Here is a 14,093-nt window from a genome sequence, read left to right as displayed (position 1 = left end):
TATTGCCTTCGAAATTAAAAGTTTTAACGGCTACTTTTGATTCGCCAGAATCGATGATCAGAAAGCACCAGAAAGTTGCATTTAACCGGCTCAGGATCGCATGCATACAGAATTTAAATGTTTGGCTACTTAGAATAGTTCTGCCCTTACTGTACCTTATTTTTCTCCGGAGAGCTGATGATATAGATTCCATTGTTGTTTATGGCGGAAGCCAGCGAAAGGGATGACAGCTCTACAGATCCATGACTTTCCTTCACAGTTTTTAGCCACTCCAAATGCCGAGCTGAATCTCGCTGAGTGGAAGAGGAAAATTGAGAAGCTGCCTTCAAAACTCATTTGCAAACCAAGTAATACTGTGTGTAGGATACCACTGGTCCATCTCACCAGCTCTTCCAGACCTCACACCAGTTTCCTCATTGTGAGTCAGGAACTAATAAACCATTATCCTTTTCCATTCAGCCCCTCCAGGAACAATGTTGGGGTTGCTGGAACAGGCAGGGTCCCAGGGGTTAGGCCAGGTCTGGAGGTTACCAGGCCTTAAGGAGGGATACCCCTCGTCAGGTGGGAGCTTCTGATGAACTCTCTTCATCTTTGGGTTTGCCCCCCTAATTGGTCAGTCACCTGCCAAGTCTAAAAATTGAGGCTGGGTGGAAAATGGCCCTAATTGGGACAAAGGCAGGCTTTCTGGCTGAGGCCCCACACATCCTAGCTGTAAAATAACCACCAAGTTGGGGGCATGTTGGATGCTGGAGGGAATACCATCCATGCAAATCCACCCCTCCACCGTCTCAGGATCCCCCAGGGGCAGGGAAGCGTAAATATCTGGTCTTAAGGTTGATAGGAAAAGTATTGGTGGAATTACGTTCCATTAGCCAGAAATACTTTGATTCAAAGAAACTCGGTCAACAGTATTCAGTATTACAATAATTATTGTAAAAGGAATGCTTTTAACTACGAAGTAAAACTTTTGAAATCACATTTTGGAAACAGTGCCTCCAAGGAATGGTAGTCTTGTGGAACAAACTCAAATCCACAGCTACAAACAGGAAATAAGTCACCATACTCAGACTTAATGCTTTTTTAAATTATTCACATTTAAATTTACACAATTAAAACAATATTGTTGAATATCAAGATTAGATTTACCAGCTTCTTGGAAAGATCAGGATCATTGTCTAAAGCGTTCCACAACTTCTCTAGACAAGACATAAAGTCAGTAAATCCGGCATTTGGTTTTAGTTCAAAAAGTAACGATGAGTAGCCTAACACAGCATCATGAAAGCAAGCCACACGATCAACATCAAGATCATTTTCACCAGCTGAGATTGAAGCGAGGTCAACGAACACTTTCAGCTCATTTATATCTAGAAAAGAAAACACAACGGGGAAAAGGAATGTTCGTTAACAGAGAAAATTAAACACAAAATATGTAAGTTGCTCAAAGCATTTCACAAACTAATTGAAGAAACACTAAAAACTAAGAAAATCACCAACAGATTACGCATATACATGATCACATTTTTAATATTCAACTCGACGGTCTGTGGTTGGTCCTCATTGGGTAACGGTCTGATTACCAGCACACTTCCCAATTGACCTGCCCTCTCAAAGCAATGGCTCTTTGCCACATGACATGATGCATCACTCGTCACTGGCTTCCACCATCTGGTACTTCAAGATCCAAACGGTCTGTTATGGCAAAGTTGTGCATGACACAACAACATGTTGACCATCTTCTCTCCCCTCTGGACACCTCCCCAAATTTTGAGAAGCACCTGAAGCAGCTCCTCCATACCCTAATGGACCGCTCTGCTAACTGCCTTGTGGACACTTGACTGTACCTCTCGTGTTTTGTGAAACAGAGTCATGAAGCACAGCAACAAGGGATCATCCCGATTGCTGATGACCCACCTTTTTATTACCACATGTGAACCTGGACTTTAAAATCAGTTATTGCTTTTGTTATCTGAAATGTCAATCAAAGCCTATACATTCTCTGCGCCGGGTATGTGTGCGCAGAGTACTGTCTCTACTTGCGATGCTTCACACCCTGGACCTCATGTTTGGTTCTTTTACTCACAAGAGAAAAGAGCAGTAAGTCAGTAAAAGGGGCATTTTTATTAACATATTAACTCTAAAAATGGTTGCCTGAAGTGACAAGATGAGAATATTCTCAACGTATCCAAGACCGTTTTCTCGGTCCTGCTACAATATTGGGCTCAGCAAATACAATCCAATAAAAATATACACACAGGTTGGGTTATGGGGTACCATTGCAGTCAAGATTTGTAGGCTATATATTTACAATGCACCTTAATTGTGCTTCTCTGAGGGAAGTGGTGGAACATTTAATTAACATTAAAGTCTCTTCAAGTCAAAATGTAACGAGCTCAATAAAAAGACACAAATCAAACCAACTTTCAGAAATAATGCAAAAAAAGTTAAATTAACTAATGTATAATACATAGCTTGCAAAACATTTATTTGATTTACCTTCTAATGCTTCTTTGACCCAATATATAAATTGTTGTCTTAGTGTAAGCTCTTCCAAACATTTTCTGCGAGGCTTTGTTATTTCCTCAAGACGATTTTTGGCTTGTATAAATTGATCATCTATGCAGTCTAGCCTTTCATTCTTATAGGATTCATCTGTCTAAAATAAAACATAAAATTGTGTATCATCTGATTTAGAATCAAACTATTTCAAGCTTTTGTTGACAAGCAATAGTAGTAATTAAAGTTCAGCAAGACTTCCGGTGACAACCACGGAGTGAGCGGTCGCACAGAGGGCAGCTCCGGCACTACGGTGTTGGTTTGGGCACTTTATACCCGTTAGTGGGGTAGCTTCAGCAGGAAACTGGTGCAGAAGGCGTAGAGGGCAATGTTATCCCCAGAGTTGACATGTCTACTGGCGACCAGCCCCAGCAAAAAAAGTCAAAGAAATTGGAGGGGACCTGTGACACAGCAACAAGTGCGAAAGTGGCATGGTGGGGGTGTGGGGGGGGATTATAGAGGTAAAAACAGTGGAGGCAGAGTGGATGGAGGGAAATGGCAAAGAGGGTGGGGTGCTGGGGTATTATTTATTGGTTAGGAGACTTCCTCTTGGATCTCTTTTACTTGGTTTTGGTCGTGCTTTATGTATATATTTATAAATGCCTTTATAAAAATAGGTTTTAAAAAAGGAAATGGTGCAGGGGAAAGCCCCAGATGGAACAGTTGATGGCCTTCATCAAAGATGAATTTCGCCAGCAAAGGAAGATGCACGGTGACTGGTCGAAGGCCACTGAGGGAGCAGTAGCACCTCTGTGAGGATCGATGGACCGTGCAGAGAAGTGCCTTGAGGTAAAAGGGGTGAAGATACGAAAGGTGGAGATGGTAGTGTCGACCAGAGCGATCGGATCCTGTCCTTGGAGGAGGAGGTGGTGGTCCTCCGGGGGGAGGGGGTCTATGCAAGTCGTTGAGGGTGAAGATGGAGGGGGGGGGATCTATGTAAGTCGTTGATTGTGAAGATGGAGGAGCAAGAAAACAGGTACAGATGGCAGAACCTACGGATTGTGGAGCTGCCAGAGGGCGTGGAAGGAAGGTGCGCCACAAAATATGTGTCAAGGATGTTGGCCGGGCTGGTGGAGGAGGGAGTGCTGGACAAGGCCCCAGAGGTGGACAGGGCCCACAGGTCTTTAAGGCAGAGGCCGGAGCGGGGGAGCTGGCATGAGCAGTGATTGTACAGTTGCACAAATTTGTGGAGAAGGAAAAGATTCTATGATGGGCCAGGGAGAAATGAGACTGTGAATGGGAGGGGAATCGTGTCTGAATATATGAAGATATTGGTGCGGAGCTGGCGAAGAGGTATGCAGGATCCAACAGGGCCAAGGCAGTGTGGTACTGAAGGCATATTCGGTTTGGGGTGTTGTACCCAGCAAAACTGTGGGTCACATTTGAAGGCCAGATGTACTATTTTGAAACGCCAGAAGAGGCAATGACTTTATATGGGTCCATAAACTGGGGGAAGAACTGAGAGTTGGTGCAAGACAGAGGAACTGCATCTGTAAAGGTTGGAGATTTGGTTGTTGTGTGTTGCCGGAGCATGGTTTTTTTTTCTTGTTTGTTTTTGTTATTTTGGAGCGTTATAAGTTCATATAATCTTTATTATTGTTACAGGTAGACTTACATTAATATTGCAATAAAGTTACTGTGACGGGGTAGCCTCTCCCCGTTTTTTCTCTGCGTGTGTATGGTGGGGCCCACTGGGTGGGGTTAAAGTGCAAAAGTCGTAACAAGATTACACCTTCGCTGAAGGTGAGGATGGTTTGACAAATAACCTGTACCAGAGTTATATAATATTGGATGTTTTTTGGGAGAAGGGGCATCTCAGAGTTCAGGAAATTCGGGTGGTTGGGAACAAAAGGGTAACCTCATGTGATACTGTGTGTGTATACAGCCACCAGTGTAGTTGAATGTACCGTGGTAGTGTATTATAGTCCTTCTTCTCATGTGTTTTTCTTTCAAGTTAATAAATATTGTTTATTAATTGATCACAAAACGACTGAACTATTTCTCCCTGGTCTGCATATCTTTTCCCACAGTATACCAACTTAAAAATATATACCACTAAGAACTGGTGTTCCAACCCTTCTAGGTTTTGGGATACCCTCGCAGTTAACAACAGCGGGGTTCTTAACTATGTTGTCTCTCGTGTTCATCCTACAAAAATGCATCACTTCTCTGCATTGAACTTCACCTGCTGCCTATCTGCCACTCCACCAACTTGTCTATGTCTTTTTGAAGTTCTACATGGTCCTCTTCAAAGTTTACAATCCTTCCTAGTGTCATATCATCCGCAAACTTTGAAATTGTCCCCTGAAGCACGGAGGACCCGAGTTCGATCCCAGCCCCAGGTCACTTTGTGTGTGGAGGTTACACATTTTTCCCTGTGTCTGCATGCGTCTCACCCACACAACCCAAAGATGTGCAGGATAGGTGGATTGGCCACGCTAAATTGCCCCTCACTTGGAAAAATAAAGAATTGGGTATTTTAAATTTTAAAAAATATATATATATATGTTTTAATTGCAATGTTTAACCATTCGGATGAAATGTGGACCTTTGCATTCCTAATTGATAAAAACGTTGTGTTCAATTTTCAGGTTGGGCGGATGCGGTAACCATGTTTTGGCTTAAGGCAAGGGCTGACATGCAGTAGTAGAATGATGTGCAAAACGGCATGGTATAACATTTCTTATATATGATGAAAAGCTGCTTGATGAAGTACAAAATAATAAAAAGCAAAAGTCAATTCCCCGGGCAATATAATTTCCCGCCATGATAAGTAGAGAAAAAATCCAACTGAGAACAATATTCCGTGACAAATCCTCCCTTACTGCATGGAATATGATTTGCAGTTTGAGTACCACTAACAGCTGATTGAATGCAGTTCCAACAACACTCAAGATACTTAACACCATCTGGGACAAAACAACTAGCTTGACTGCCCCCTCCTTCACAAACATTTACTCCGTTTTCAAAAACACGGTGGCAGCAGTGCGAGTCATCTACAAAATTCATGGCAGCAATTAATCCAGGCACCTTCCAATCCCTTGATCTGTACCACCTAGAAGAACAAGGGCAGCTGGTGCATTGGATCACCATCACCTGGAAGTTCTCCTTACAGCCATGCACCATCCTGACTTGGAACTATATCACCTTTCCTTCACTGTTGCGGAGGCAGAATCCTGGAACTCCCTCCAAAACAGCACTGTGCGCGCACCTGCACCACACGGACTGCAGCGGTTCAAGGGGGCGGCTCAACACCACCATATCCGGGGGAATTAGGAATGGCAACAAATGCCGGTCTAGCCAGCGACGGTCACATTCAGTGAAAGAGTAAATAAATAACTTACCATACTTAGTAGCGTTTGCAGAATACTGAAGTTTCCAGTAAGGCTCAACATATTCTGGGCTTTCATGATCACTTGGGCAGACTCAACAGCCAAATGTAGCTTGTGGTATTCCTGAATTTGTTTGATTCGTTTTTCTATCCAGTCACTGTTAGTACTCATCTCTATTCCACACATAATCTTGAAATCACTCCTTAGCTCCTCATATCGATCAACATAAACTTTAAAGATGGTATTGACCTCTTCAAATGTAAGACTCCCCTGCTTTGTTTTTTTAAAAATCCCCTTGTATTTATCCAAACACGGCACCCACATCGTAATATGAACAGCATCGAGAGATATTTCTGATGCTTCTTCATCATTAGCCGCGTCTTCCTCGTAAAATGCTTTGGCCTCCTTTTCCCAGCACATTTGTAAAACATGGCTATCTTTAAAGTTATGAATGTCTCTTGCCATTTCTTTCAGCTGCTCACTCAAAGTGAAGTAAGTAACCTGAGTGGGAAATGGCACCAAATCTTCAATCCGCTTTACAGTCACTAGTTCACTTAGTGCCTTTGATTTAATATTGGCTGCAAGAAGTTTTTCATGTTCTTCAATTTCCACTACAATTAAAGAGAAAAGAAGATTAATATTTTGCAGAAATACAACAGAGGTTCTCTTCCCACATTGGAGCTTAATCATACATTGCAAAAAAATTTTTTTTAATTCTTTACTCAGATGAATTGCAAAGCCCCATATTGTATTACATGGGTTTAGATACTTGCTTTAGATACTTCCTGAAGCAACAAAGCCTCAAACTATTGGTTGTAAATTTCCTACTTTAAAAAGGGCAACACCGTTCGATGAAAGCACACATCTTCTAGGGAAGATAGGACTAAGGAGCAGGGGTCGGCTGCCCGGCCCTGCGACCATGTCTAATCTGGATGGGGTCTCAAACTCCACCTACCTGTCTGTCACCCCCCCACAGACTAATGACTCTCAAAAAAATTATTTCTCATCTCCATATCAGGCAGCACGGTAGCACCAGTGGTTAACACTCTTGCTTCACAGCGCCAGGGACCCGGATTCGATTCCCGGCTTGAGTCACTGTCTGTGCGGATTACGCACGTTCTCCCTGTGTCTGCATGGGTTTCCTCCGGGTGCTCCGGTTTCTTCCCACAAGTCCCGAAAGACGTGCTGTTAGGTGAATTGGATATTCTGAATTCTCCCTCTGTGTACCCGAACAGGTGCTGGAATGTGGTGACTCGGGGATTTTCATAGTAACTTCATTGTAGTGTTAATGTAAGCCTACTTGTGACAATAATAATGATTATTATTAAAAGGGAGATCTACTCTTAAACTAGTTCTAGTTCCCCTAGTTCTGGTCTCCCCCATGCATTCATCTCTCTCACCTTTTTTACCCTACGGCAATTTTCTCAGGGTTTAGATAATAATCTGGAGATTGTTTACAGTTTTCTCTTTAGATTTTGCCTCTAGCTGCTCATAATCTCCGAGCAGAACCTTTTTTCTTATCCTACCTATGTCGTTGGTGCCTATATGGACTACGACAATTGGGTCTTCTCTAAACCCTTGCAGCTAGCCCAAACCCTGGAATCAGGCAGACAACAGAGCAAGTAAGATTCTCGTTTTCAGCTTTGGAGAACTGTCTGTCCTCTTATTATACTACCCCCACTATGCTAGATTCCTATCTGCTCCCCCCCCACTTGAATGGCTTCCTGTACCATGGTCATTTGGCTCATCAACCTTGCAGACCTCGCCATAGGCTTCACTGACTAGATTAGCATTTACTGCCCTTCCCTAATTCTTCACATAGATTGCAAGAACCTCAAATCTGTTAGATAATCGCAAAGGCTGCGGCTCCTCCAGTTCTACCTTTTGATCCCCTTACCTTCCACACTCACAGTCACACTCTCCTGTCCCTGACCAAATCAGGCAACCCTAGCCTAAGGGGTGTGACTGCCGATTGGAACAAAGTGGCCAGGTAACTTTCACCGTCCCTGATGCATTGCAGTGTGTGCAGCTCAGTTTCTAGTTCACTGACTTTGAGCCGAAGCTCCTCGAGCCACAGACACGTACTACAGACGTGTTTCCGCTGGACCATACTGTTGTCCAGGAGCTCCCACATTCTGCAGCTGCGACCTATCACCTGCCTTGCCACCTTTACGGTGTATTACTTAATTTGTTTTTCTCAATTAATAAACCCTACAACTAATAAGTCTTCCCATTATTAGGAAACACCATTAAGAATAAAATCTTATAGTTACTAATAAATTAGTCGAGTTTCAAAATGCATATGAGAAAAACCAACCAATAGGGCTATAGGTGGAAATCAAGCAACAAATTCTGAATGGTCAGTCACCAGAGGATAGTATCAGCCTAATGGGTCACCTCAAACAAGATATCTGCCCTCTGCAATTGCCCCTCCATACAGCCAGCTGCAGCTGTAAACCATGAAACCAAATCCTCTTGAAACAAATAGAAGATGTAAATGAAAATGCAAAAAAACAATACCTTTCGCAAACTCATTAATTTTTCGACACATGATCAAGAGACTGTCCATCCAATTACTTTCCTCATTGAATGCAAATAATTCCTTTTGTCGCAAAACCAACAAGTCGTCTAGATTCTTTAGTCTGAAAGATCCTTCATTTCCTACAAAAAATAACTCGGCATTTTTTAAAAATTCAGCAATATCCTTTACGTGTCTGCATATGGAAGTTTTCTTTTGAAGCATGACAGTTTATGTTAAAAACTTACTTGTGTTATGCAAAGCTTTAAAGCTGCTCTTCTTTTTTAAGATCCACTCCAAATGTTTTACTTGCACGGAGCCATCTCGAAGTTTGCTCATCAGATCCAAGAACACCGAATATGCTATTGCCATCAAATGGCAAGCTTCATCTGACAGCTGATTAATAAGTTTGCTGTCCATTCCTATTCACAAAAACAGAATGAAATAGTACCGGATGAAAGAGGGCTAGGAGACAATAATTAAGGCTAATTACAGTTTGTAACAGGAATGTTCTTACGTCAATTTGATTAAATTGCATTTGGTTTTGTTCAGGGTCCCTGCTATCTCAAATCATATCTGAAGCTTAAATTTAACTTGAAATGTAATACACATTAAACCACTTAGTTGACAAGGCTGCAGGAATGCAAAAATTAGGACATGCACTTTGAAACTGATGTAGAGGTGCACAGGGAACCTGGTGAGAACTAGGGTGATTAGATGATTGGTGAAGGTAGGGCAGTTGATGTTGTCTACACGGACTTCAATAAGGCCTTTGACAAAGTCCCTCATAGAAGACTGGTACAGAATGTGAAGTCATACAGGATCAGAGGTGAGCTGGCAAGATGGATACAGAACTGGCTTGTCATAGAAGACAGGGGGTAGCAGTGGAAGGGTGCTTTTCTCAATGGAGGGTTGTGACTAGTGGTGTTCCGCAGGGATCAGTGCTGGGTCCGGTTTGTAGCGCTGTTTGTGGTATATATAAAGGACTTGGAGGAAAATGTAACTGGTCTGATTAGTAAGGTTGCGGAAGACACAAAGGTTGGTGAAATTGCGGTGAGGACTGTCAGAGGATACAGCAGTATATAGATCGGTTGATGATGTAGAAATGGCAGATGGAATTTAATCCGGAAAAGTGTGAGTTAATGCATTTTAAAAGGTCTAATACAGGTGAGAAATATACAGTAAAATGGCAGAACGCTCAAGAGTATTGACAGGCAGAGGGATCTGGGTGTACAGGTTCAAAGGTTACTGAAAGTGGCAACGCAGGTGGAGAAGGTAATCAAGATGGCAGGCTTGCCTTCATCGGCCAGTGAACTGAGTATAAAAATTGGCAAGTCATGCTGCAGTTGTATAGAACCTTACTTAGACCACACTTAGAACATAGTGTTCAATTCTGGTCCCCACACTACCAGGAGGAGGGAGGCTTTGGAGAGGGTACAGAAGAGGTTTACCAGAATGTTGCCTGGTATGGACGGCATTAGCTATGAGGAGAGGTTGGATAAACTCGGTTTGTTCTCACTGGAACGACAGAGGTTGAGGGGCGATCTGATAGAAGTCTATAAGATTATGAGGGGCATGGACAGAGTGGATAGTCAGAAACTTTTTCCCAGGGTGGAAGAGTCAATTATTGGGGACATAGGTTTAAGGTGCAAGGGGCAAAGTTTAGAGGAGATGTGCAAGGGAAGTTTTTTTTACACAGAGGGTAGTGGGTGCCTGGAACTCACTGCCGGAGGAGATGGTGGAAGAAGGTGCAATAGTGACTTTTAAGGAGCATCTTGACAAATACATGAATAGGATGGGACTAGAGGGATAAGGACCCCTGAAGTATAGACGGTTTTAGGTTAGACGAGCGGCTTGGGCGACTGAATGGGCTGTTACTGTGCTGTATTTTTCTTTGAAAGTTCAGGATTTTGAACAAAAAAAGGCAATGGCACCAACATCTGAATACATTGGTGGAAGGAGAACAGTAGAAATGTTGCAATTTCTAGAGATGAGTCTCAGTGGCAGCAAATAGCTGGAAGTGACCAATATTTTGGCGGTGGAAGATGGCCTTGGTGACAGAATGACGTGGGAAAGAAATCTGAACTTCAAGAGCCATCAAACTTAGCTCAAGTTCACAATCAGTTAATAGTTGATAGAGTTAAATGAGACACACAAGTGCCAGGAAAACCAAAAGGGTCGACTTTGGTTTTGTCTGCATTTAATTGGAAGGAATTTGGATTCACTCGAGATTGGATGTCAAATTTATTCTGAATAGTTGAGAAATTGTTTTGAAAAGGAGCAAAAAGGTTAAGATGTCACCAGCACACACTGGGTCCGAATCTAGTGCTTGGGGATGTTGTTACCAAAGCGGAGCATTCAACAGTGCTGAGATGAGTGACAAAGGATAGAATCCGGGAGCTACACCATGGAAGCAAAAAACTCGATTGGAGGATGCACTTAATTATTTTGGGGCTAAGTGTGAATGAAGCAGTTAAAGACGGTCTTTGTGGGAGGATGTGAGATCAAAGCCAAGGGCAGTAGCTAAATATGTACTGCAAGTGTACACCGAATAAAAAAAGGGACAGAAAAGAATTACCACCACAGAATATGTCAGAGTCTTGATTATAGGAATCGTGACTATAGGCAGTATAGAAACTATTCACAGGGTTCAAATTAAGTAATTGACGTGGCACAGTAGAGCAAGGCAATTTAGCCCAGAACTTGAGAAGGGCAAAATTTCTATCTGAACCCTGGCCATTAACTGGAAAATGTTATGGGGTTCAAGATGGGCGGCAAGATAGCACAGTAGTTAGCACTGTTGGTTCACAGCGCCAGTGTTCCAGGTTCGATTCCCGGCTTGGGTCACTGTCTGTGCGGAGTCTGCACGTTCTCCCCGTGTCTGCATGGGTTTCCTCTGGGTGCTCCGCTTTCCTCCCACAAGTCCCGAAAGACGCGGTGTTAGGTAATTTGGACATTCTGAATTCTCCCTCCATGTACCCGAACAGGCTCCCGAGTGTGGCGACTAGGGGCTTTTCACAGTAACTTCATTGCAGTGCTAATATAAGCCTACGTGTGACAATAAAGATTAAGACAGGTTTCTCAGGAGAGATTGACAACAGCTGTCTGTAAGAAATAAGGATGATATCACAGGGTACAGCCAGAACAATGATTGTGGCAAACCAAGGGTAGAAACGGAAGACTCGGAGGTGAGGGGGAGGGGGCTAGACATGGTAGATGCCAAGAGGATCTTTTTAAGCATGGTGAATCTAGAACTACAGGACAGTTTATAAAAGGTCTCCATTAAGATGGAGATGAGGAGTTACTTCTCGGAGGGTCATTCATTTTTGGAATTCTGTTCCACAGAGAGCAGTGAAGGCAGAGTTATTGAATATATTCAAGGGTGAGCAAGATAGACATTTTCTCTACAGGGAAGTCAAGCATTATGGGGGGCAGACAGGAGAATGCGATCAGATTAGTCATGATCTTATGGGATGGCGGAGCAGGCTCAATTGGCCAAATGGCCTATTTCTTTAGGGAGTTATTGGCAGAGTGGCAATGTCACTGGACAGTACCAGGGAGCCCACCATTGCAAACAAGACGACTGAAGCATTTGCTGCAATCTTCAGCCAGAGGTGCCACGTGGTTGCTCCATTTCGGTCTCTTCCGTAAGTCCCCAGCATTACAAATGCCAGTCTTCAGTCAATTTGATTCACTGCGCGTGATATCAAGAAACAGCTGAAGACACTGGACACAGCAGCAGCTGAGCCATGACAATATTCTGACAAGAGCACTGAAAACCTGTGCTCTGGAACCTTCCGCGCCCCTAGGCAAGCTATTCCAGTAGAGTCGCAACACAAGCATCGACCTGGCAATGTGGAAAATTGCGCAGGTATGCCTTCTATAAGCAAAGGAGGTAAATGAAACCTGGCTAATCATGGCTCGATCGGTCTACGTTTGATCATCAATAGAGTGCTGGAAGCGGGCATCAACAGTGCTCTCAAGTGGCACTTGCTTGCCAATAATCTGTTCACTGATACTCAATTTGGGTTCTGCCAGGGTCACTCCACTCCTAGCTCATTACAGCCTTGGTTCAACATCGATAAAATAGCTGAGCTTCAGAGAGAGTAACTGCCCTCGACATGACGGCAGCATTTGATTGAGTATGGCATCAAGGAGTCCTAGAAAAACGTGAGTCAATGCAAATTGGGGTGGGGGTGGAGAGATGACGCCTCTCCACTGGTTGGGACTCATACCTAGCACAAAGGAAGGTGACTGTGATTGTTGGAGGTCAGGAAGATTGTTATGATTGTTGGAGGTCGTCCCGGTAGCGGCCATGACCTGCTAGGTCACACGAATGGCAGCTCCCGCCGGGATCGGTGTTTCGGGCCGCTAAAAGGAGCGGCGGCGGCTGTTAACAGGAGGGACCGGCGTGGGAACAGACGTGGGAGAGCCCCCCCAGCCCCCGCTGGTGCATGGAATATTTCAGGCTGCACCGGGGGACGACACAGGGGCGTCCCTTGTCCCCGTTGCTGTTTGCCCTGGCAATTGGCCGTTGGCCATTGCGCGCAGGACTTTGGGGGATTGGAGGGGACTGTGCGCGGAGGGAGGAGCACCGGTGGTCTCCCTCTACGCGGATGACCTGTTGTATATTTCGGACCCGTTAGAGGGGATGGGGGAGGTCATGCGGATCCTGGGGGACTTCGGGAGGGGCCAGGAGGAGAGACTGAGGGAGCTCCCGCTCAGGATAGTGGAGAGGAGCATTCGGTACTTGGGGATACAAGTGGCCAGGAACTGCACAGGCTCAACTTAACCCGGCTAGTGGAGCAGATGGAGGGAGAGTTTAAAAGGTGGAATATGCTCCCGCTTACACCACTAGTCCGGCGGCATTGAGGATCTGGGGGCAGTGGAAGAGAGACAGGGGAGAGGAGGGAGCCTCGGTATGGACCCCGATACGGAATAACCAGATTTGCTCCGGGTAGGTTGGATGGGGGATACCAAGGCTGGTATAGGGCAGGTATTAGGAGGATGGGGGACCTGTTTATAGACGGGACTTTCCCTAGCATGCAGGCGGAAAAGTTCGGCCTGCTCCCGGGGAATGCGTTCAGGTACCTCCAGGTTCGGGACTTTCTTAGAAAACAGGTGGGGACATTTCCGCTGCTGCCCCTGCGTAGGATCCAGGACAGGGTGGTGTCTGGGATGGGGAGGGGAAGGTGTCGGACATATATCAGGAGCTGCAGGAGGTGGAGGACGCCTCAGTGGAGGAGTTGAAGGGCAAGTGGGAGGAGGAGCTGGATGAGGGCCTGTGGGCCGTACCCCTGAGCAGGGTGAACTCCTCCTCATCATGTGCCAGGCTCAGTTTAAGGTGGTGCATCGGGCGCATATAATGTCGGCAAGAATGAGTACGTTTTTTGGGGTGGAGGACAGGTGCCCGAGATGTGCAGGGAGTCTGGCGAACCATGCCCATATGTTTTGGGCATGCCCAGCGCTTAAAGAATTCTGGCAGGGGTTTGCGAGGGTGATGTCTAGAATTTTGGACACTCGGGTGAAGGCGAGTCCAACAGTAGCGATATTTGGGGTGTCGGAGGATCTGGGAGTGCAGGATGTGAAAGAGGCACTGGCCTTTGCCTCCCTGGTAGCCCGGAGACGGTTCTTGCTAATGTGGAGGGACTCAAAACCCCCGGGTGTGGAGACTTGGGTTAGCGATATGG

General features: G+C 44.8%; 1 protein-coding gene across 2 annotated transcripts in view; it reads right to left on the bottom strand.

Moving 5' to 3' along the window:
* The window catches only part of LOC140395620 (E3 ubiquitin-protein ligase rnf213-alpha-like), a 183,743-nt gene that overhangs the window by 101,430 nt on the left and 68,220 nt on the right, over positions 1-14,093 (bottom strand). For both annotated transcript variants that reach the window (XM_072483605.1, XM_072483606.1), the window contains 6 exons: positions 8,652-8,825; positions 8,406-8,546; positions 5,898-6,496; positions 2,494-2,653; positions 1,147-1,364; positions 156-293 (listed from right to left, as the gene is read on the bottom strand). In XM_072483605.1, coding sequence (XP_072339706.1) covers positions 156-293; positions 1,147-1,364; positions 2,494-2,653; positions 5,898-6,496; positions 8,406-8,546; positions 8,652-8,825 — 1,430 coding nt within the window. The remainder of the gene's footprint in view (positions 1-155; positions 294-1,146; positions 1,365-2,493; positions 2,654-5,897; positions 6,497-8,405; positions 8,547-8,651; positions 8,826-14,093) is intronic.

Source organism: Scyliorhinus torazame, chromosome 18, assembly GCF_047496885.1.
Source record: "Scyliorhinus torazame isolate Kashiwa2021f chromosome 18, sScyTor2.1, whole genome shotgun sequence".
NCBI lineage: Eukaryota > Metazoa > Chordata > Chondrichthyes > Carcharhiniformes > Scyliorhinidae > Scyliorhinus > Scyliorhinus torazame.
This window is presented reverse-complemented; position numbering and strand designations above follow the sequence as displayed.